General features: G+C 47.0%; 1 protein-coding gene across 1 annotated transcript; it reads left to right on the forward strand.

Moving 5' to 3' along the window:
- Positions 1–1,574: 1,574 nt before the first annotated feature.
- Positions 1,575–21,422, forward strand: DUSP10 (dual specificity phosphatase 10). Its single transcript, XM_015857275.1, has 4 exons — positions 1,575–1,701; positions 2,362–3,201; positions 15,999–16,373; positions 19,045–21,422. The coding sequence occupies exons 2-4, from the start codon at positions 2,406–2,408 to the stop codon at positions 19,308–19,310; spliced, it is 1,437 nt and encodes a 478-aa protein (XP_015712761.1). The 5' UTR covers positions 1,575–1,701; positions 2,362–2,405; the 3' UTR covers positions 19,311–21,422.
- Positions 21,423–21,463: the final 41 nt, after the last annotated feature.

Genomic DNA, 21,463 nt, shown 5'->3' on the forward strand with positions numbered 1-21,463 from the left:
TGCTGCCTGAAGCCCCAGTGGGAGCAGAGGGGTTGCTTGAAAATGAGCGTAACTCAACAATCTGCAGTGCAGGGAGTGCCTATACAGCTCAGGGGTGGTTTGTGTCCCACCAGCATGGCCATGCAGGAGGCAGGTGAACAGAACGAGGATGGGCTCCCTCTGTGTCTAATGGCTGCTTGCACCAGAGGAGGCTGGGCTCAGCCACTTGTTCTGGCTGAGCAAACATTTCCAGGCCCACAGACCTGCACATCCACAAGGGTGTTAAAGCGCTCAGTGTATGCAGAGCTTCCCCTGCCTGCTGCCAAGGAATACTGATGCTCTTTTTGTCAGAGGTGAGATGGTGACAGCTCTCGTCTAATGCAGATGGAAACAAGGTGTGGTGGAATCTGGCCCTGAAAGCCAGTAAACTAGCAGCAGCTTACCGTACAAAGCCTCCACCATCAACAAATGAGTTAGGATATTCTCTTAGGACAAACATTCAGAGTGATTTTATGACAGTTCTATTAGTTTCCCCTGCAACACCAGTGAGTGCAGTAGTACAACATGGCTGCTGGATGTGTTTCACTTTACAGCCTCGGTCCTTGGTGGACTGGGAGCCTACTCATGAACCTCAGCACGCACAGCCCTGCGGACAGATGCTGCTGGCTTTTAGCAAAGGAACAAAGCTATGGTTTACCCATAGGGAAGGTGCTTTGCCAGTGAGGGTTTGGGTTTGCATGGTCTGTACCTACAGTATTGCTCACTTGGAGCCTGGGGGGGCTCTCTGAAGCCCTGTGCTGTGCTGCTAGACCCAGCATGCCTGCCGTGCACATCCTTCTGCAGATCCCAGGCCAGCACAGCTGGATATTTGCTTCTGGGAAGGACACTGTGTGAAAGCAGTGTTTGCTCTTAGGGGATCAATAGGCTCTCTGGGCACAGGGTAGAGTGGATCTCACCCAACTGGATGCCAATATCTGTGGCCTCCTCTCTTAGAGCAGCTGTCACCCATGCATTCACCTTCCAATAGGACTGATTTGAGTCATTCACCTTCCTGGCCTCATTTTTGAGACAGGAGGACCGGCTTTTATCACCCCAAACTACTGAAGCACAGCTGTGGCACTGACTCCTACTGGGGTCTGTCCAGGCCTGTGGCTCACCAGCTCAGTTCCCCACTATGGCTGTACCAAGGATGGGCAGGTGTGTAGGAAGACATTAGTTTGGAAGTAAGTGTCCTGAAGAGGAATTGGGATGTTGCTGTGTTGTTAAGGGCTGTTAAGTGGAGCACCTCATGGTTATCTGACAGCATATCACTTCTCTACACAGAGCATCCCGTGTGTCTCTCCGTGGTTAATGGGACTATGCCCAGCCGCACTGTCCTCCCTCGCCCCCTTTTAGCCGGCACAGGGCGCTGCTCCCGCCTGTTCCCGCGTCGCTCCGTTGCTCTGACAGCGCCTCACGTCCGCGAGCAGCGACCGCCGCCTCGCCCTTCCCATTGGCTGCCAATGACATCACCCGCCCCGCCCCATGCCCCGCCCCTCTGCTCTCCGATTGGCCGCCGGGGCCGCCCGTCACGCCCCGCCCCGCCCCCTCCGAGCCGTACATTTACGCGGTAGCAAAAGAGAAAGTAACGAGGATGGTGCGGGCGGAGCGCGGGGCGGCGGGCGCGAGAAACAGCGGCGCGGGGCCGCCGGGAACGGGGACAAACCGGAGCGCACAGCGCCGGTCAGTGAGTAAATGAGTGCGGGCGGGCGGGGATCGGTGCGGGGCCGCTGGGGAACGAGGGGCCGGGGAATGAAAGTTTGGTGCTGCGGTTATTGTATGTTTCCTTCCCTTTCTTTATAGAGATGGGCTGTTCGCCCCTTTATTGTTGTTGTTCTTAAGCGTGTCAGGCGGAGAGGTTCCGCTCTCCGTTATCCTTTTTCTGAACAGCAGGAGGGATTTTGCTCTTTTTTGTATTATTTTCAGGGTTACCCCCTGCCCTGCCCGGCTCCGTCGGGCGGCCGGAGCTTTTGCGTTCCGTCCAGCTGCTGAGAACGCGGCGTTTGGTGCTTGCGGCGAGGTTTTGCTCCTGTTTAACTCTGCGTTCAAGTTCGCAGCTGTATGTGCGCGTACAATCAATAGCTTCATTTCATTTCATTTCAAAGTTGCACGTTGCCGCCGACGCGTGGGGCTGCATTGCCGGCCCTTCGCTCGCTGCGGACCGGCGAGCTGCTCCTCTGCCCCTTCGCGTACGATACCGCGGGGTTGGGGGAGGTTCCCGTGGGTTGTGACCCCCGAGCGGTGGGTGTCGGGGTAGCGATCCGTCGGCTTATGTGACGTGGTGATCTGTTTTCATCGCCTTTTTTCCTTCGGCCGCTCTCCCCTCCCTTTCTTGTTTTGCAGGGGGATCTTGAGTTCTTCCTAATTTGCTAGCTTTCAGCCTCCTCATGCCTCCGTCTCCCTTAGACGACAGGGTAGTGGTGGCACTCTCGAGGCCGGTGAGACCTCAGGATCTCAACCTGTGTTTAGACTCTAGCTATCTGGAACCTGCCTCCTCCGCTGGCGAGAGCCGCCCCGGTCTGCTCGGCGCAGCCGTCGTGTCCCTCAAGACTGCGAATCTCACGTATATGCCCTCATCCAACGGCTCTGCCCGCTCCCTGAGTTGTGGATGCAGCAGTGCCAGTTGCTGCACTGTGGCAACGTACGACAAGGACTCTCAGGCCCAAGCCCACGCCAGCACCAGCAGCGCAGCAGCCTCCCCTTCCTGCCCCGCCAACCAAATGGTCAACAGCAATGAGAGCGCCGGTGGCCTGAGCCCCCTGGGCGGGGTGGGCAGCCCGGTGTCGGGTGGCGGCAAGCAGCTGGCCAGCATCAAGATCATCTACCCCAACGACCTGGCCAAGAAGATGACGAAATGCAGCAAGAGCCACGCGCAGAACCAAGGGCCTGTCATCATCGACTGCAGGCCGTTCATGGAGTATAATAAGAGCCACATCCAAGGGGCCGTCCACATCAACTGCGCTGACAAGATCAGCCGGAGAAGGCTCCAGCAGGGCAAGATCACCGTCTTGGACTTGATCTCGTGCCGGGAAGGCAAGGACTCCTTCAAGAGGATCTTTTCCAAAGAAATCATAGTATATGATGAGAATACCAATGAGCCGAGCAGAGTAATGCCTTCCCAGCCCCTCCACATAGTGTTGGAGTCCCTCAAGAGAGAAGGCAAGGAACCCCTAGTTCTAAAAGGTAATCTTCCTCTTTGCGTCCCACGTGCTATGCAAATGTTCCACCACAAACCTTGCTGCTGGTAGAGCTTCCAGCATGGCTGTACACCTCTAGGAATGTCTCTGTGCCTCGAGACACAGCTGGCAAAGCACATCTTCCATGGGAAGGTGGTGGAATGGGCCACTCAGGCAGTGGTGATGTGCTTGCCTTCCCCCCATGGTTGTCCTTGAGTAGTGGTGGGGTGGGAGTTGAAGGAAGGAGGAAGCGTGCTTCCTGGTGGCTGGCTGTGTAGACAAAGAATTTCCCCCAGTGTTTTCTCGAGGTATTTATAGCCTGAGGGGCAAAGGTCCAGAAGAGTATACTTCTCTTTTAGCTTGCCAGACTGACCTTTACTTAGCTATCCTTATTTTAGTCTGTTAAACTCAGCTCCTGGGTGCTGGAGATGGGCAGAGGGAGAGCAAGTGAAGAAGAAAGATAAAGGAGGCGTTGCATCATTGACCAGCTGACAAAACTCAAGGAGAAGTCCAGTCTTGCTTTGGTGAAACAGGGTGAGAGTAATGGCCAGAGGGAGATGCTCCTCTAGAAAGTGGTCTGAAAGGGCAGTGATTATATGTGTGCGTGAACGTGCACTTCTATGTATGTATTTTTTTTCCTCCTTTAAAGGCTCATTTTTAAATGTATTTTTACCCTATTCCTTAATGTTCTAGGGAGGAACGGTCCCACTTGCCCTAAGGTAGCATCCAAGGACGCTTCCCTTTCTCCCTTTATTTTGTAGCTCCTATTTATAACTATGCTGCCCTCTATAAATCTCTTTGCCCCTAGGTATTTATGCCATTTAGAGGCATGGTTGATAAGAGATTGGCTATGGTGCTGTGAAACTACAGGAGGATTTGTCCATACTTAATTCACTTGAAAACAGTAACTTAGTAACTTGTACAGAAAAAAACACCCTGCGTGGATGTATGGGTTGGTGGCAGAGTCCTTACAGCTACATCTATGACTTGTACCTTGTGGTCTGCAGGCCTTCCAGCCCTTAGAAAAGGGAGATGCTGAAGGTGTCTGTCTTCCATGTTTCTTTGTATCACTGAGGCTCCTGCCACTTCAAGCTGTACCTGGAACAGGAGGCTGTGGGGCTGCTGGGTCCTGTGGGCAGGCTCTCTGAGGTTGGCCGCCGTTTCCTGGGTGCTGCCTGGGGCTTGGCTGGGTGCTTGTGGGATTACTTGGCCTATTTTTGGTTTTCAGCTACTGAGAAATGTGAGCATCTGTTTCGAAGACCTGCTTAGGAGAAATCCCCTCCCTGAACTGCTTCTGCTGACAGATCTGAGACTGTGCTAGTGGGCAAAGGAAGCCCAAATCCCTTGGTTTTTTTGAGTGTAGGAATTGGCTGGACCAGGACAGGCCTTGTGTGAGGGGAAGAAGATGCCCCTGCCATCGCCTCACCTTCCCTTCTCTAAGCAGGGGCTCAAAGGGGACTCTAAAGGAGGTCCATTCCAATCTAGGCCATTCTACAGTTCTGTGAGTTCACCATGTAGTAAAGCAGCACTTAGGAAGGCTCTGCCTTATTTTTTGAGCCTGAGGAGCAGTGCTGGCCACGCAGTTGTTCATTTTCCCCCTGTCAGATAGCATTTTTTTCCATCATGCCCTGGCAGGCCAAGCACTAACACCATGTGTGCATGCAGGCCCATGGCAGCAGACACCAGAATGAAACCAGAGAGAGCTCTTTGCCACTTCTTTTTTTTTCTTTCTTTCTTCTCTCCCCCCCCTTTTTCAAGTGGTTTTTCTTGCTTGCTGTAATCCACTCCTAATTTATGGCCAACCCATCTGATGCCTGTGTTATGTTTGCAAACACTGGTTGCTAGCCTAGCCGGCCAAGTTTATGTCCCCCTGATCCGGTGCCACGTTCTCCATCTTTGGTGCTGCCTGTCAGCCTGTGCTGCTCTTTGCGCAGTGTGGTGTCACGTTGTGGGGGGAACCCGATCGGCAAACCCGGGGTTGGGTTACGGCCCCGGCTTACTGCTGTCGGGCAGCAGCGTGGCACTCGGTGTATTTAGGGTTAGGTGCCCCACTCTTTTTAAGCACTGTTTCCAAAGGCCACATGGCTCTATAGATAAATGTATGGACGGGGTGCCTGACTAGGCTCAAGTTAAAAAGAGGTTGTCTGATTTATTTTTAATGTAACAGACTGACATAAACTGATGCTGACAAGGGAGTGCTGGGCTTTACAGGGCTTTTAAGAGCTGTGTTGCCTCCCTTTGTGTCTCCTTGCTACTTCCTTTAATATGGAGTGTCATTTTCAATTAAGCTCTTCAGAAGCGAAGATTTGCTCCGTTCTTTGTTCAGAAGGCACAGCAGCATTTAGGGGACTGACACGACTATTTCATTTCTTATCAAAAAGGTATCGTGTTCTCCATGTTGCTGTTACATGGACTTTAGCAGCCTGACTGATCAAGGGCTGGAGCTGCTGCTCGGTTGCGTACAAAATGTGAAGAATTCCTGTTTTTTCCCTGTGTGCTCACAGCTGTTCTTGTTAGACCACGGTGTTCCATTCCTACTGAATCCTAAAGGCTTTCCTTTGTCTGGATGCATCTCTTTTTGCTCAGTACTGGGATGAGGGGAGGTACAAGCAGTGATGGGAGACCACCAGTCACTCTCTCTGCTTGATGAAGGCAAAGCTGTGTTTTGGTTTTTTCTCCCCCAGGTTGGCTCAGAGGCCTGGGCTGCCCTCAATGGGGTTGTGCCCATTTTCCTACCCAAAGCCCAGCAACACAGTGGGGTGGGACTGTCATAGGATAGCAGCAGTGTATTTCTGCCTTACTGGAAGAATTTGCCATCCGTGTGTGCATTAGCTCATAGTGAAAGTGGCTTGCAGTTTGGGGCTTTTTGCATGCTTTAGTTTGCTCCTGGGACATAAAAATAGGAAGTGGGGAATGCTTTGGCATTCAAACTAAAAGTATTATTTTACACAGGATGAAGTGTTTGGGTTTGGAGTTGAGTGTCTCCTTTCAAGTTAAATTAAATCTACAAATGAACCGAAAATGAACAAGTGGAATGTCTTGGTCAAAATATTTCAACAGGTTTTGTTTTAAATGGAGAGGAGTTGTTTTTATGTCCCTATCCAGTCCCTGGTGGTATTGGCTTCACCTTACCCACCTTCCTCTGTGTTGGAGACCCAGCTGTGGGAACCTCATGAACCCATTGAAGCCTTGGGCTCAATTCTTTATTGAAATCTCCTCTGTTTGACTCCAGATTGAAACAATCCAGATCAGTGGTGTGATGTGAAAATTTGCTAATAGTCCCAGTTTTCCTCTGTGCTATGAAGTGGTGGCTGGAGCACTGCAAGGGGCTTGGGAAGGAGCAGAATGGTAGTGATAACACGTAGTTACTTCTCTGTTCTTGTTCCTGATTTGAAGAGCTTTTTTAAACTCTGGTTTGCAGTCTTCTCATTGCTTGTCTAACAGGGAAATAAATTAAGTGGCTGGGTCTCGTTATAGCAAGGAGCACAGAACCTGCCAGCAAACCACTTCGTGCTCACTGCTGTGGTCTAAGAATAGCTTCAGATCTCTTTACCAGCGCTGAAGTCACCTATCAAGAGAAGTTGAAACAACTACAAAGGGACCGAGAGACCTATAAAAGGAATAAGTGCCTGCTTTACGTTGTCTCGCGTTAACTCAAAGGACTGTGATCAACTGCCTTTGGAATACCTGATGTTTTCGTAATCTGTTGCGAACACATGATTTATTATTATTATGTAATCCAGCAATGCCAGTGTTACTTTAAGCCCTAACTGAATTACACTGCAGAAGCGCAATTCAAGAGTAGGACTTGACACAACGGTCAAAAAATCCAGCTGTCCAGCAAATACGTGCCTGGTGCTTATTTCCACTGGAGATCTCCACTGAATAATTATTAGGTCATGGCTGAAATAGGGAAATGTGTATTTTTAAGTGTTAAGTAATGTGTGCGATGCATCCAGCGTGTTTAAAATGTGTTCCCTCTGTGTTGCAAAGGAAATCTGGCCTCATCAGTCACTGGGGGGGGGGGGAAGGGGGGAAACTTCTGCTGCCTCTTCACAGACAGAGATTTCAACTTCAGTTTTGCAAGTCTGATTGCAGGAGCTTGAATACATTTGTCAGTAGTAGTATTTGAGGCTTGAGGAGTTGTCAACTGGGTCTGATGAGAGCAAGCTGGGGAGAGGTACTTTCTTGAGCATTGCACCTGCTTACTTAAGCTGGCAGGGCCTTCAGGGGTTTTCACTGTGAGCTGTGGTCTTAGTCTGATGAATGTGTTGACAGTAGTTGGAGAGGTAGAGCTCTAGTGTGCACCAGTGCCTTTGAGACTCGGCTGGGATGGAAAACCAGCCAGCAGACCTGACAGTGCCCCTGTGTCCCCTATGTGGAGGCAGAGAGGGAGGCTATTATGACAAGCACACCTGGAGGAGCACTGGCCCTCTTTCAAAATCTTTCAGCGTGGTTATTTCTGTAGCTGGAACGTCCTGGGGCAGTTGTGGTCTGTGCTTGCATGTTCAACTGATGCTTTATGCCCCAGCAGCTTCAGCAGTGAATCTGTGGGGATTTTTAATGCCTTGTGACTTTTCAGTACAGGAAACTGCTTCAATTAATATCTGTGATGAAGGCAGCCTCGTGCCTGGAAGCATCGCAGCCCACTCGAGATGGTTTCAGTGCATCCTCCCACTGCTGTGAAAGCTTCTGGTTCCCCAGGAGCACGCGATCCTCCAGCAGGTGGTCTCAGCATGGCTCTGGACTCATACAGCATAGTTTCACAGAATCATAGGGGTCTGAAGGGACCTCTGGAGATCATGTAGCCCAACCTCCTCCTGAAGAAGGTTCTTGAGAGTAGATAGCAGCTTTTAAAGTGCTTAAAGGACAGAGGAAAATAAGCAAATTCCTTCCCTGTGTGGTGTAGAAAAGGGATATTCAGACTAGGGATAACTGTGACTAGGTACCAAGGCAGTCTCAGGGCAAGGGGAGCTGTGGCCAAGGCCACACAGTGGTCATTCTCTCACTCTGTGACTAAGCACACACAATAGGTTTGCTGTGAGACCTTGGACAAGTCATTTTAATCTGTCTCGATTTTCTGTTCCCCGCACCATTTGTGACACTGAGATCATCTCTTACTTAGATCAGCGATTAAGTGTAGTGGACCCAGATCCATCCACAGTCACAGCAGTGCTCTGAAACAACACATCTGTCTTGTGCAGAAAGTGGTAGAAAGAATAACAGGCACTTTTTGCCTCTTCCCTTAGCAGTGCATCCTTTCTAAAGTAATACTGATTTGCCTGATGGCATTTTTGTTGATTTTTTTTTAGTAATGTTTTAAAGCAAAAACTTTTGTTGAAGCAGTTGACGTATTATGCTAGTGACAGACTCTAATTCATCCTGGCCATCATAAGGTACTGGGAGTTTTGTCTTTAAGCACTCAATGTGTGATTAGCCTCAAGGCAAACCATCATATTTTTGTTGAGATTTTCCTATTAGCTTTGTAAGGCAGTATTACATCTCTATCAAGGAATAATACACTACTTATGCTTTCTGGGACGTATTCTTGTTTATTTATGTGTAGAGACAAGACATGATTTAGTTTTAATCTAGCTGAAGACATTCCTTGTTTGATTGGTGTTTAATTCTGGCTTTTCTTAGTGTATGTTTTCTCCTTCCCTTGAAGCTGGAGTGTAGGTTCTAGCCATGCTTCCTTGCCCATTAGGGCTGTCATGCAATGCTGGGTCCCCTGATAGCCAGGCTGGAGTGAGCTGCCAGGTGCTCAGCCCTGTAGCACATTAGGACTCAGGGTGCCAGTTGGGCTGGCCCTGGTGTAGGTGGCAGCATGGCAGGTTGGTGCCTGGCATCTCACTGCTTCTAGTAGTTGGCTGTTTTGGACAGTGTGGCACTAGGATATTTCAAGTCAGCTTCCTTTACTGGATATGAAGAAAACTTCATATGCTTTGAAGCAGGTTATTGGAAAGTGTCAAAAGAGTGCCAGATATAATTTGTAGCTAATAGGAAAGAAACTCTTTATTATTATTATTTTTAAAGGAGTTTTAAATCCAGCAGGAATGAATGGCATTGACTGTTACGTTGTAGCAGGACCCTGCTTTTCTTTCACGCGGTTGCAATGTGTAGCTGGTTTTTCTGATGCAGAGGAGCAGTGGTTTGGACTGGAAAAGAGCCTGCATTCATTCTCAGCAGAAACAGAATGGCTTGCTTGGTTGCTGGAGTGAAGCTGTCCTGAAGTGGTTGCCCTTAAAAGGGTAAAATGAATACACAGATGACTGAACCATGAAAATGTCAGCCTTCTCTAAAACTTGCTAATTAAACAGAAACGTCCACTCCTACACATCCAGGGTTACAGCCGTCTGAAGCTGTGCTGAGGCCCTTCTCCCTCTTTGGATGCAACTAGCCCTGTGTGTTGTCTGGGTCCTCATGCATCCCAGAGTCTGGAGGTCCCACCCGTTCTGCCTCTGTGAAAGCAGACTTGTAACTCTTTGTCAATATAAAACCATTTGTGGTATCGTTATAGCATGAAAATAGTTTCTGTTCCCTCCCCCCTCACTTCCCCTGCCTCCTTCATACATAGCTTTAGCATTTCTTGATGACCTTTTTGTTAATATGATTTCCAGTGGGAGCATTTCACAGTAGAAGTATGTATTCCTTCAGGGTTTATGCTGACATTTCCAGTGATTATTTAATTGGTCTTCATGTTAGCTTAAATCCCCATGGGAGAGCATACTTTTGCTATGAGAAGTTGTAAAGTGTCTAATTTTGAGTTTCTGCTATAAATGCTTGCCCTCCAGGGAGGGCAAGTCCAAACCTCATCTGTCACTGGACTTAATTTCTTGTTCCAAGTCCTTGAGCTCCTCCTCTTAACTTTCTTATCATTCTCTGAGAATAACAGAGTGCTTTGGAGGATGTTGTCCTGTGGTGTGTCCCTCTCTCCTATCAGCACTCTTGTTTAAATTTTCTCCTAAATGAACAAACTCTATGCTTACTCAACATGTAGGGGACTTCCAGTTGCAGAACTGGAACAACTGTCCTCAGTTCAGATGTGCGGTGACTTTAGGAAGGGCTGGCAAGTTGTCCAGAAGCACTAGTGGCGTCTCTTAGGAGAGCTGGTGAGGGCCTTTCATAGGTGGCTTGGGTGTCCAAGTTCTGTTTGAGGCAATCAGAAATTAGGCAAACAAACAAACCAAAAACAACTCTCAAGCCAAGGGAAGAAGCAAGTCATATGTTCAGATATGGAAGGTAGTGTGGATGAAAGTGTGGTGGAGTGTGAGTAGTAGACGTGATGGAAGGAAATAAGTGGAGCTGGGCAAAGCCTGCGTCCTTTGGCAGAAGGCAGTGCATTTGGTGACCTCTCTCCTGCACACCTGGCATGTGTCCTTCAGGGCAGCGAGCTGCTCTGTTCCTGGCGTGAAGTAGTGGAGCAAAGTAGATAAGGGCAGGGGCTGCAAGAGGCCAGCAGGGGAGGATGTGCGGTTGGTGTGAGCTGCAGCAAGTTGAAATTAGAAATAATATGCAAATGCATACGCGTGTGCCTTGATGCTGGGGGATGACGTAGTTCTTTTTATCTGGTCAGACTCTCGACTTTTCAAGGGGGCCTCAAAGCAACCAGGTCAGAGATGTGCTTGTAACTCCTCTGGACCAGAACTCATCAATGAAGCAGCATCTCAGTGTGGTTCCCACATGGAAAAAAACTGACCTCACAAGTTCTCTGGAATTCACGCGCTTGCTTTTTTTGGGTGTTTTTTTTTTTTGTTGTTGTTTGTTTTGGTTTGTTTTGAAGTGCCGTTGGCAGCTTGATTAGAGGGAGAGACTAGATTAGATTGAGTGTATCAGAGTGGAAGCTGTTCTTTGTGAACTATGTTTACTTTCACTTTTTTGTTGTTTGTTTAAAGTTTAATCTTTTGCGGCAGGGCTGATGCCAAATGCCGTGTGGGTGATGGGGGAAGAAGCCCTGCAGTGGGTGGTTTGCAGACAGGTGAGAAGGACTGGAAAGGGAGACCTAACTCACACATTGGTAGCCACGCAAATACAAAAGTCTTAAGTTATTTGTATCTGTGTTCTCCCACCCCCAGTTCTCCAAAATCAGTGTTGATTCTTGAGGGGGTACTTACGTTGCGAAAGGATGGTAAATGAGGATTCTGTTCTGAAGAGCTGAATATGGTTCCAGTTATGCTTGTTTGGTGTTTTTCCCCCGTTATTTAACAGCAGAAATGTACAAAAACAATCTTAGCATCCTTGTATTTTCCTTGTGCTCTGACTGAACTGAGGTGCCAAGTGGGCTTGATGCCTCAGTCTCCTTCCAGTGTTTTTTTTATGAAAATAAATAAAAACCCCATAGTTTTCTTGAAGTCAAAGGAGCTAGTTCTGATGTTGTGTAGGTGACTGTGGTCTGATAGGTCCCCACTAGTTTTGAGAGAGGAGAATTGTCCTTCTCATATCTGCTTCCTGTTGCGTGGACCAAATATATTGTCTTCAACCACAGCACAACCCTAGATCTCTTCTCAGCAGTGAGCATGAACCTGGCTGTGTTGAGGGAAGGATGTCCATCTTGGATAACAGGAGCACTCCTGCCATACTTGAGTTAGCCCCATTGCTCCAAGAGGTCTGGGAAGTACTGTTCTCAGAAGTGTCCTGAGCATTACGCATCATGTAGGCCTACCCCTGCTTGAGGTAAAAGCAGAGGGAGGCTGAGGAAGTACTGCAGGAGAAATATGGTGGGAGAGCATAAAGGAAGTCCCTTTCCATGTCATCTGGTGGAGGTAGGACTGGTGGAGCTCTGCTTGGGTTATAGCCCAGATTCAAGGCCGTACATTTCTGCAGGCCATGGGTTGATATTGTGAAGACGTGATCCCAATGGTTGTCCACATCCTGAGAATGGCTTTGGCCATGACTGGCAGAGAGCTCTGCTTCAACCTGTAAAGCTGCTTTTCCCTTGGGGAAGGAAGTGAGCTGTGATAGATTTGCTGCTGAAAGCGCACCCAAGCATGCAGAGAGGATGCATAACAGCACGACCCAGATGAGCTCATGCTTGCTAGCGGGTGCCTTAGCACACCCTGCATATGCAGTGGGAGGGGGGGGCTGGGTGACACAGGGGTGACACCTGGGGTGACACAGGGCTGGGCACCCCCAACCCGCAGCACACCTCTGTTTGTACGGGCTCATGTCGCGTTTGCTTAACCTTGAGGCATCCTGCACTTTGAGTCGACTTGACACAAAGTCATCTGTTCATTAATAACACAGAAGCAGTTTAATTGTTGTCTTAGTGGAAAAATACATGAGACTGTCATCAGCTGTTGCTTCTGGCAATGCTTTCTGCAGTAATGTAAATAAATGAGGTCACAGGTTTAAAGGAACAGGCTGTACTCGCACAAATTCAGAGCGTCATCTTAAACGGATATGCACCAATTGCCTGAATGTCTTATATTGTGGTTCTGTGCTCATGCCAGAAATGTTAACTGCTTAAAGGTGTAACATTTTGACCTTAAACACAGACATGCTCAGCCGTAGGGCTTGGTTTGTTGTGTAGGCCCTGTCGCTGTCACACAGAGCAGAGCTCAGCGCTGCCCTCCGCTCCCTGTGAGGAGCTTCAGCCGCCATCAGGCCTCCATCAGCTCCTTTGCTCTGCGCTGAGCAAACCCAGCAGCCTCAGCTCTCCTCACACACCTTGTCCTCCAGGCCCTTCTCCATCTTTCTAGGCCTCCCTTGGACAACTCTCCAACATATCTTTTTCTGATAATTCACAGCCCTATGGGATTTCTGCTTTTGTTGCATGTGAATTTTGGTTTAGTGGTTTTGTTATGGTTGGGTTTTTTTTTTTGTTTTGTTTTGTTTTCTTTAGGTGGCTTTGTGGTATTGTAATTGAGGATGAGTGGATCCAAAAATCCATCTGAATAGCTTTCAAAGCTATATAAAAGGTCCGTTTGTCTGTGGGGATCACGTGTTCTGTCTAAATGTGGATCCTGCATCTTTAATCTGTCATGTAAAACAGAATGCGTGCAGATAAGATGTGTCGGTTTTGCTTTCTGTAAAGATGGCTGTTCCTATGCAAAACCAATCACCTTGTTTCTACTGTACGTTTTGTGTATGCTTTGAATTATGCTCACCTTTTCACGATGGCAAATGACAGCTGCTGTTTGGCATAACTTCTGTGTCATTTGCCCCTTCTGGATTTGCTCTGAGCTCTGGTTCCTGCCCAGCTGCTCACCTGGCCTCCAGAGCTGAGAATCCGCCTGCAGCTGCTGCGCGGCAGGGGTTCGGGAGGCATCATGCGAAATGTTTGCTCAGGCCTTTTGCAACCACCTGCCCACAGACAAGTATGAATAGCTGGAATGTATACAGTGCTGATTTGAAGCTTCCTCAAAGTTTTGATGTCTCAGACAATCCCTAGCCTGTGGTCATTTACTAACTGTTCTGGCAGGACAGAGCGGTGGAATATTTCACGCAGCTCATGCAGTGATAACTGTGAACATCTCTGGCCCTTCACATCAGTGGTGAGCAGAAGCACTGCCCGCTGGTGCGTTCCACTAGATATTAGGACAGGCTGTCTGCTACAGAGGTCCTGCTTCCTTCATTCCTTTCCTTATAGAAAAAGCTCTGAATATCCAAGTGTGCTGGGCATCCTTGCATGGCTGTTGCTTTGTTTGGGTGTGGGTAGGTTCAGGCTCCCTGACAACCCGCTCAGCAGCTGTTTTGGAGCAGCGTGTGGGATGTTCTCTGTATCTGTGTGAGGGCTGTCAAGCTGGCTGCCTGGTTCAGGTTTTTTACCATGTTCTGGTTATTAAAGCTATGTGATATCTTCAAAGATGGAGAAGACTGGTTACATGCACAGCATTCTGTAATGGTGAATAGTGGTAGTTGGCCTGTCTTCTAGCACTTTGCTTAGTCAGCGTGTTGCGCCTGAGAATTTGAATGTCCTAGTGAAGGTGGGCACACAGCTGCATGTGAGCCCTATGGCTGGAGCTCAGCACTACCGTGCATGCTGCTGGTCCTTCCCAGTGGATGTATTGCCTGTCTGCTGTGGCTGCAGTGGTGAAGGCTTTCTGTATTGCAGTTAGCAGCTGAAGATCTGCTTTTAAAACTCAGTTTACTTGTGTACTGGTGAGAGGCCATATGTTTCTTTGGACTGCTTTTTGGGGATCCCTATGTGTTCTGGGTGTTGTCTGAACAATTATTTAAGCTGAATGGATTGCTTGCCTATAAAGAAGCAGAGTAAGTGTCAGAGTAGGGTTGGGTTGACTGGAATGCGGTTAGGGTTCAGCCTTTAGCCTAAGCTGTTGGTTTGGGTGAGATGTCAGATGGCATCATCATGGTGACCCTGGTCTTCTCTGTTGTTCTTGAGCAGCCTGTGAAGACTTTGCAGCCTCCATAGAGGCCAGGTGGTTTAGTTAGCTGGAGAGCTCAGAGTTCTGTCCTTGTCTTTTCTTCTGCCCTGTTCCCTGTTACAACAGCTTTGTGAACAGAGATCTTTAAGGCAGATCTGTTTGTGCTTTATCCTGCAAACTGCAGAAACAGCTGAAGATCAGCAGGACGCAGGACTGCCTGTATATTGCAAGCCTTCAGAGGAAGGTTTGGGATTTAAAATTCACTCCATCGTACATGTGAGGTCTAACTGTGCTTGTTTCCCTCTTGTTGGCCAATTGCTGGCATATAGATAGTGTGCATGGGTTGTAGCTGGGCATCTCCCTTCTCAAAGCTGGCTGTGGCCTGGTGAGGGGCACTAATGCTGTCAGGCTCCAAGATGGGCCCTAGGTGAGTGCTGGCACCGAGCGGTTGGAGCTGTGGTGCTCAAGAGTTGGATGTCTTTCTGTCTGAACCAAAGCCTGTGTGACAGCGTGGCTTTAAAGTCTTCCTTTCGCTAGATCATTGTGAAAAAGCACAGAAAAGGCAAATAACCTTTTAGAAGGAGGGGGGAAAAAATAGCAGTATGGTGACAGCAGCATTTGTTTTGGCTGGAGTAACTCTTTCTAGTAATTTACATGTAGTTTTCCCCTTCCTGGAATTTCTTGGCTTTCATTTAGCAAAGTGCAGTTGAGCCCAAACACTTGGCTGGTCTCGGCACAACGCGTGGCCCCACGTACCCTGCTCCAACAGAAACCCACATGTCTGTGGGCAGCAGGGGGGCATGGCTGCCCTTCTCCTCCTGCCCCTCTCTTCCCAGGCGTGGAGGCGAGCCACCTGTTAACATTACATCATTGGCTCCCAAGAACGCCTTCGTACCAAAGGCCTGAAACAAAGTGGTTCTTCTTGTATTGTTTGCGCTCAAAGAGCTGATGTCATGCCAGCTGATGTCATTGTGTGCTTTGTGTAATCGCTATGGAAACTGGGCAGGTGGGGAGCCCGGGGCTGATGTAATTGCCGAATGAGGTGTAGAAAGAAGCTCTGCTTTTCTTCCTAGCTCTGCAGCCACTCTCCTAGAGGGGGGGAGGTGGGAGGGGAGAAAAAAAAGGGGAAATTGCTGCTTGAAAAAGCCAGCAGTGTGACTTGCAGTAGATCCAAGGGGAGCACAAGCCAAGAAGTGACTTCTCCCTTCCCCCTCGGACCCATTTCCCACCCATATGAATGTCCTAAAAATAACCCTCTAGATATTTTCAGGCAGCTAGGGCAGAAAAAGGAGAGCTGTTTGCCCCATGTTAGGCAAGCACCTTGGTGGTTGGTACGTTTCAAGGTGCAGCATTGCTTTGTCCAACTGCACGGGAATGTGCTGTTGTCAGGAGTAAAGGCTGCAGCTGTCCCTTGTCCCAAGCACTGCAGGTGCCCTGTGGAGATCTCTAACCACAATATCTGCTTGGTCTCTCTCCCCAGGGGGACTCAGCGGTTTCAAGCAGAACCATGAAAACCTCTGCGATAACTCCCTCCAGCTGCAAGAGTGCCCGGAGGGGGGAGGTGGCGGTGCGTCCGCAGTGCCCCCCACACTACCTCAGTCCATCCCCACCACGCCGGACATCGAGAATGCCGAACTCACCCCCATCCTGCCTTTCCTCTTCCTCGGAAATGAGCATGATGCTCAGGACTTGGAGAAAATGCAGAGGATGAACATAGGCTATGTAATCAACGTGACCACCCACCTGCCCCTGTACCATTACGAAAAAGGCATGTTCAACTACAAGCGGCTCCCAGCCACTGACAGCAACAAGCAGAATCTCAGGCAGTATTTTGAAGAGGCTTTTGAGTTCATTGGTAATTATGCTTGACTGGAACTACTTTCTCCCCCCCCTCCCCTCACCTATTACAAGAATCTGGAATGAATTTTGTGCTTTGCTAACTACCCCAAAGGCTGTGTAAGGTCACATTTACTTTTGTTTAGATTGTCAGAAATACTGAGCACCTCGTGTTTCTGCTGATTCTCATTTCTGGCACATCTGACTAAGTAGCCCAGAGGTACAATTTTATCCATTGATAGCAGTGCCTACCTCTAACCCTCCAAATTTGGGTCTTTTCCACCCCTGCTTCTCCCAGCTGAGATTTTTGTCATTCCCTCTTTATGATTCCTTTGCATTTCCTAGTCTTCGCAGTGGCTTCTAGCCAAGTTTTTGTAGTTACTATTTTTAATGACAGCTGAGTCTTCCCTAACTCAGTTTTATGAGAGAACTGACAAACTTTCACACTCCACTTATTTTATCATTAGATTTGTAACTTCAGTGTATGTGTGGGCGAGTGGATCGCAGTGAAAACTATTATTAATAAGCTTCCAATTCCTGTAGGCTGTGAGACAGTTCACTGTGAAAATACAGCTCTATCTGAAACAGGGGAGGTAGCTCAGGAAATGATATTACCTGTGTCAGTCTAAACCTCGCTGTGATTCACACAGCATATACCTCATCCATTTTGATCATCGAGGCTCTGCATTCAGCTCTGGTCGTCTGTACTCAGCCCAGACAACCTTCTTAAGTGGAGCTGGTCATTGAGGATGTTAAGTAATACTGGAAGCTTGTGAGGACCTTTCCTTGCTCTTCTCAATGTATCTGTGGGCAGCTTCCTGCAGTGCACACGCACAGCTCAGCCTTTTGCAGCACTGTGGATGTCTGCTGGTGTTTATCCAGTAGCAGTTTGTGTGTTCAGATGTTTCCTGAAACATCCTGGTGTTGGGAAGGAACCATGGCCATGAATTATTATTTTTTTCCCTCTTGCTGAAGCTGGGCTAATCTTATTATCAATAGTTCAGGTTTGATAGTGGAAGCCAAGATGACAACAGCGTACCTATTTACCACATCACAGCTTAGGTCCTTAGCTAACCCCATGGACTTATTGAAGGGGACTCGGAGCTGTCTTCCTTGATTCCTGCTCTCAAAAATAGACTGTGTTTATGGCTCCTGGATGAGAGCATGGGTGCACAGCTCCTCTGGAACTTCAGCCTGCTTGTGCTGGCTCTGTGGGGTGCTCTTGGGCTCACTGAGGATCCAGCCCTGCTTGTGAAGCTGGGGCCTAAGGTCGGAAACCCAGGCTCAGCATATTCTGATCCCATCTGCCTTGGAGCTGGGTCTCACTGCTTGGAAGCAGGCAGCTCTTGGGTGCTGCTAGTGCTGTCTGTGTTCTGGTTAGCAGAGGATCATTGTGCTGACACATACAATCTGTAGTCACATTATTTCAGTGAAGGTGAGTAAGCAGAACACTGCTTATACCATAGTTTTGATGGCAGGCAGCATTAGAACTCAAATAGAACTCAATGTTAGAGCTCAACAACTCTTAAGTTAACTCTTAAGTTATAGACTGTATGTTTTGGGTTTTTTTTTAATTGGTTTGATGACCTTACTAAGGGCAGAGAAAGCAGCCTTGTTCTGAAAGCGTTTAGAAAGTATTTTGAAACCCATTTTGCTTTCCCCTTCGATAATTATAGCTTGAGGGGCTAGCTTTGTTTTTAATAAACAAATATTTCTCCACTGAGGTTTTTCTCCTTAGCAAATTCAGCCAGTCAAAGTTTTCCCTCCCTCAGGGTAAGCTTTTTTAATTTCATTTGAGACAATAGGGAAATATTTAAACAGTAGGTCATTGGCAGGTATCTATTTAAATAAATTAGAAAATGGACGAAAGTTTAGTTAAGATTAAGGGCATAGGAAGTGAAGCTCAAAAAGTGTGTTACGCTATGTTTGGAGTTTTGAGTTTCTTTAAATACTGGCTGATAGAAATATAGAATTCAGCTTCATTTAAGTTTTCATAGTGCAGGTGGGACTTGTGGAATAAGGTGCACTTTATTTTTGGTGGGTTTGGGTTCACACCAAAAGCAGTAAGCTAAATGCATGTTCTCCAGATTAATGGAAGAAAGCAATATACTGAAGGGTGATATCTCGAAAGCTTTATCTTTCATTTTCACATAAGCTGTGGGAAACAAAGATGGAATGGCAGTGACTTCCTCCTCTTTCCTGGCTTCTGTACTTCCAGGAGCTTTTTTTCTCTCTTGCATCTCTTTGTGCAGATGATGTGTTTTGGTGGAGAGCACTTGTACATCTGACTGCACATGTGTGTTGTCCTTTTCCTCCTTCCCCTCCTTGTTCTTTCCTTGCTGCTCCTAGGGAGATGTTGGGGAGAGGTAGCATTTGGCAGAATGAGGTGCTCCAAATGTTAAGGGGCAAAGATGACAGGAGCCTTTTCAGACAACAAAAGCTGATTAAAGTTGGGCTGTGAGGCAAAGATCTAGTTGAACCAGAGCTTGCTGTGCAGACTGGCCTAATGTTTCACATGAAGTAGCTTTGACTCCCTACAGGAGGGTAGACTAGGGAGGAAGAGGGAGGAAATGCTGCTGTGCTTCAAGCCAAATAGAGGAACTTTTAACATAAAGTTACTTCTGATTGCACTGAGCTTTGCTAATTTACTAAATAGCAGAGATCTTACTTTCTTCTGTTCTTGTTTTCAGAGGAAGCCCATCAGTGTGGAAAAGGTCTTCTCATTCACTGCCAGGCCGGAGTGTCCCGATCCGCCACCATAGTTATTGCATACTTGATGAAGCACACGCGCATGACCATGACGGATGCCTATAAATTTGTAAAAGGCAAACGACCAATCATTTCCCCTAACCTTAACTTTATGGGGCAGTTACTGGAGTTTGAGGAAGACCTAAACAATGGCGTCACACCCCGAATCCTCACACCAAAGCTGATCGGCGTAGAAACTGTTGTGTGATGGTGAAGCTGCAAAGAAGGGGTTCAATGAAGGGGGTTAGCCCGTTTTTCACCTGATTTAGGGCAGTCAGGGGTGGGCTGTGGGGTTTTTTTGTTTGTTTGTTTTTTTAGCTTTTGGGCGGGGAGGGGGTTGCAGCAAACGTTTTTGTGAACAAAAACCTTTTTTTGTAAGGAAAGGTTTTTAAAAGAGATCCAAGAACTTGGCCATGTTTGGGATGCGGTTGTGATTTCCTTCCTGGGCACTGATAGAGCAGAGAAGCTTTGGAGCGAGAGGAGTAATTTTTAAAATCCAAAAGCCAAGAAGAAATATTGGGCTTTTTTTTTTGTTGTTGTTTGTTTGTTTGTTGGCTGTTGTTTTTTTCCTCCTCTTCCTCTCCGGCTCCTCATAGAGTTTATGGCTAAGTAGTCTGTGCAGGTTCATAGACTGAAGAAACCTAAGCTGAAGACAAAACACAAACAGCCAAAACAAAGCAGAAAAAAAACTTGCTGAAGCATGAGGGCCTTCGTTCTGCAAAGGCATTGCTACAGATCACCTGGCAAATCACTCACTGACACAAAGGAGATCAGAGCAGCTTAAAAAGTCTGCAGGCACTTTTCACACTCCTGACTCAAACTAAAAAATGAAAAGAAAATGAGTTTATTCGGCGTGTTTCATGTTCCAGTTCTATTTTTCTATCTTGGGGTGTAAGGTTTTAACAGAAAGGGACTTGGATCATTCTATGCCATATGCCTTCACTGGCTTCTTGTGCAATAATAATTTGGGATTTATTTTAAGTGTTCAATCCAATTAGAGTTGGCTGCCCACTAATAATAAGATAATTTTTAAAGTCTAATAGTGCAATGGCAGCTGGCTTGGTTCAGAAGGGATAGGTGAAAGTAATTATTTTGTTCCTTTATATGATTTTGATCCTAGTTACAGTGCCATAAACCTTGTTACATATGTATATCAGAATGTACAAAAATCGAGAACGAGCAAAGTTTATTTAAAAATATTTTTCGCACAAAATCTTGGTGTGTTTCAGTTGTCTATGTAAAAGAAATTTGATTATAAAAGCAAAAAATCCTTTGGGAAATGTGTGTCCTTTTATTTCTTTAGCAGTTTTCCATTTGCTTTCTGTCGGATGGGCTTTTGGTTGTGCTTGATTCTTTTTTGGGGGGGGGAGGGATTTGTTTTTGTTTGCTTTTTCTTTTGCAGTGCACAATGCCCATTGACAAAGCTGGTATCTTTTGTTTGACATCTCTTCTTCAGTGTCCTTTTCCTGTCCTCTGCTGGTGGAACGTGTTTTCTGTATTCCTTTCTGTACTCTCACATCCCTTGCTTTCTGTAGCCATGTTTTTAATCTCCTGGAAATACACCATACTTGGAGCTGTTCAGATGAATTTGCATGACTGAGGTGGGCTTTTTGGGACAGACCTACAGCTCAACAGTTAGTTAAAGAAAATAACAAGAAATGAACGTTTTCCAATGATTCCTTTCCATCTTCCTGCAATTAGCTTTCCTTATGTGTTTCAGAACTAATTTCTATTGAGAGATGAGTATCCTTCTGGTTTTATTTTTGTCCCTGGCCTCTCCAAAGCCTGCTCTGTTAGCAGTTCCTGCTCCTTTAGCAGTTCCATGATCCCTGGTCCTTCTGGATCTTTTCCTTCCCTTTGCCCACTTTTCTTTCATCCTTTCCCAGTTGTGTTACTGTTAAGTGTGGTGTGTATTGCGAGGCTTCTACCCAGCAATGTACCTTAGGTGGCTGACTTCTTTTGCTTTCTTTGTTTGTATTTTTTTTTTTTAATTAAATTAATGGTATGGTATAAACTGATCTCTTCCAGACTGTTACCAACTTAAAATATGATTGAGTCTAAAATGAGCTTAAAAAAACCCATTTCTCGTATGATTCTCTTGTACAAGCTGATATATCCCAGGAAGCCTCATAGCCGTGAAGGTTTTTCCTAGGTGAAAACCAATGTGGACTGAACCAAGATTAAAACAGGACCTGTCAGAAAACTTATGTATAATCACATTAGACATGTATATTTTTGTGGACATTTTACTTCAAATGTTGTTACTATACCAATATTTTCTTGAAACGTATCCCTTTATTAAATTATTTTTCTACTGGAACTGATTTTTTTTCTTTCCTATGGTTGGTCCCTTCAGTGAGA

Source organism: Coturnix japonica, chromosome 3 (genome assembly GCF_001577835.2).
Source record: "Coturnix japonica isolate 7356 chromosome 3, Coturnix japonica 2.1, whole genome shotgun sequence".
Classification (NCBI taxonomy): domain Eukaryota; kingdom Metazoa; phylum Chordata; class Aves; order Galliformes; family Phasianidae; genus Coturnix; species Coturnix japonica.

What these genes read in the sequence shown, in the direction of transcription:
- DUSP10 (XM_015857275.1), top strand. Translation starts at nt 2,406, where the DNA reads ATGCCTCCGTCTCCCTTAGACGACAGGGTAGTGGTGGCACTCTCGAGG. An exon ending in GGAACCCCTAGTTCTAAAAG is followed by an intron (nt 3,202 to 15,998) that starts GTAATCTTCCTC and finishes CTCTCTCCCCAG; the next exon opens with GGGGACTCAGCGGTTTCAAG. An exon ending in AGAGGCTTTTGAGTTCATTG is followed by an intron (nt 16,374 to 19,044) that starts GTAATTATGCTT and finishes TCTTGTTTTCAG; the next exon opens with AGGAAGCCCATCAGTGTGGA.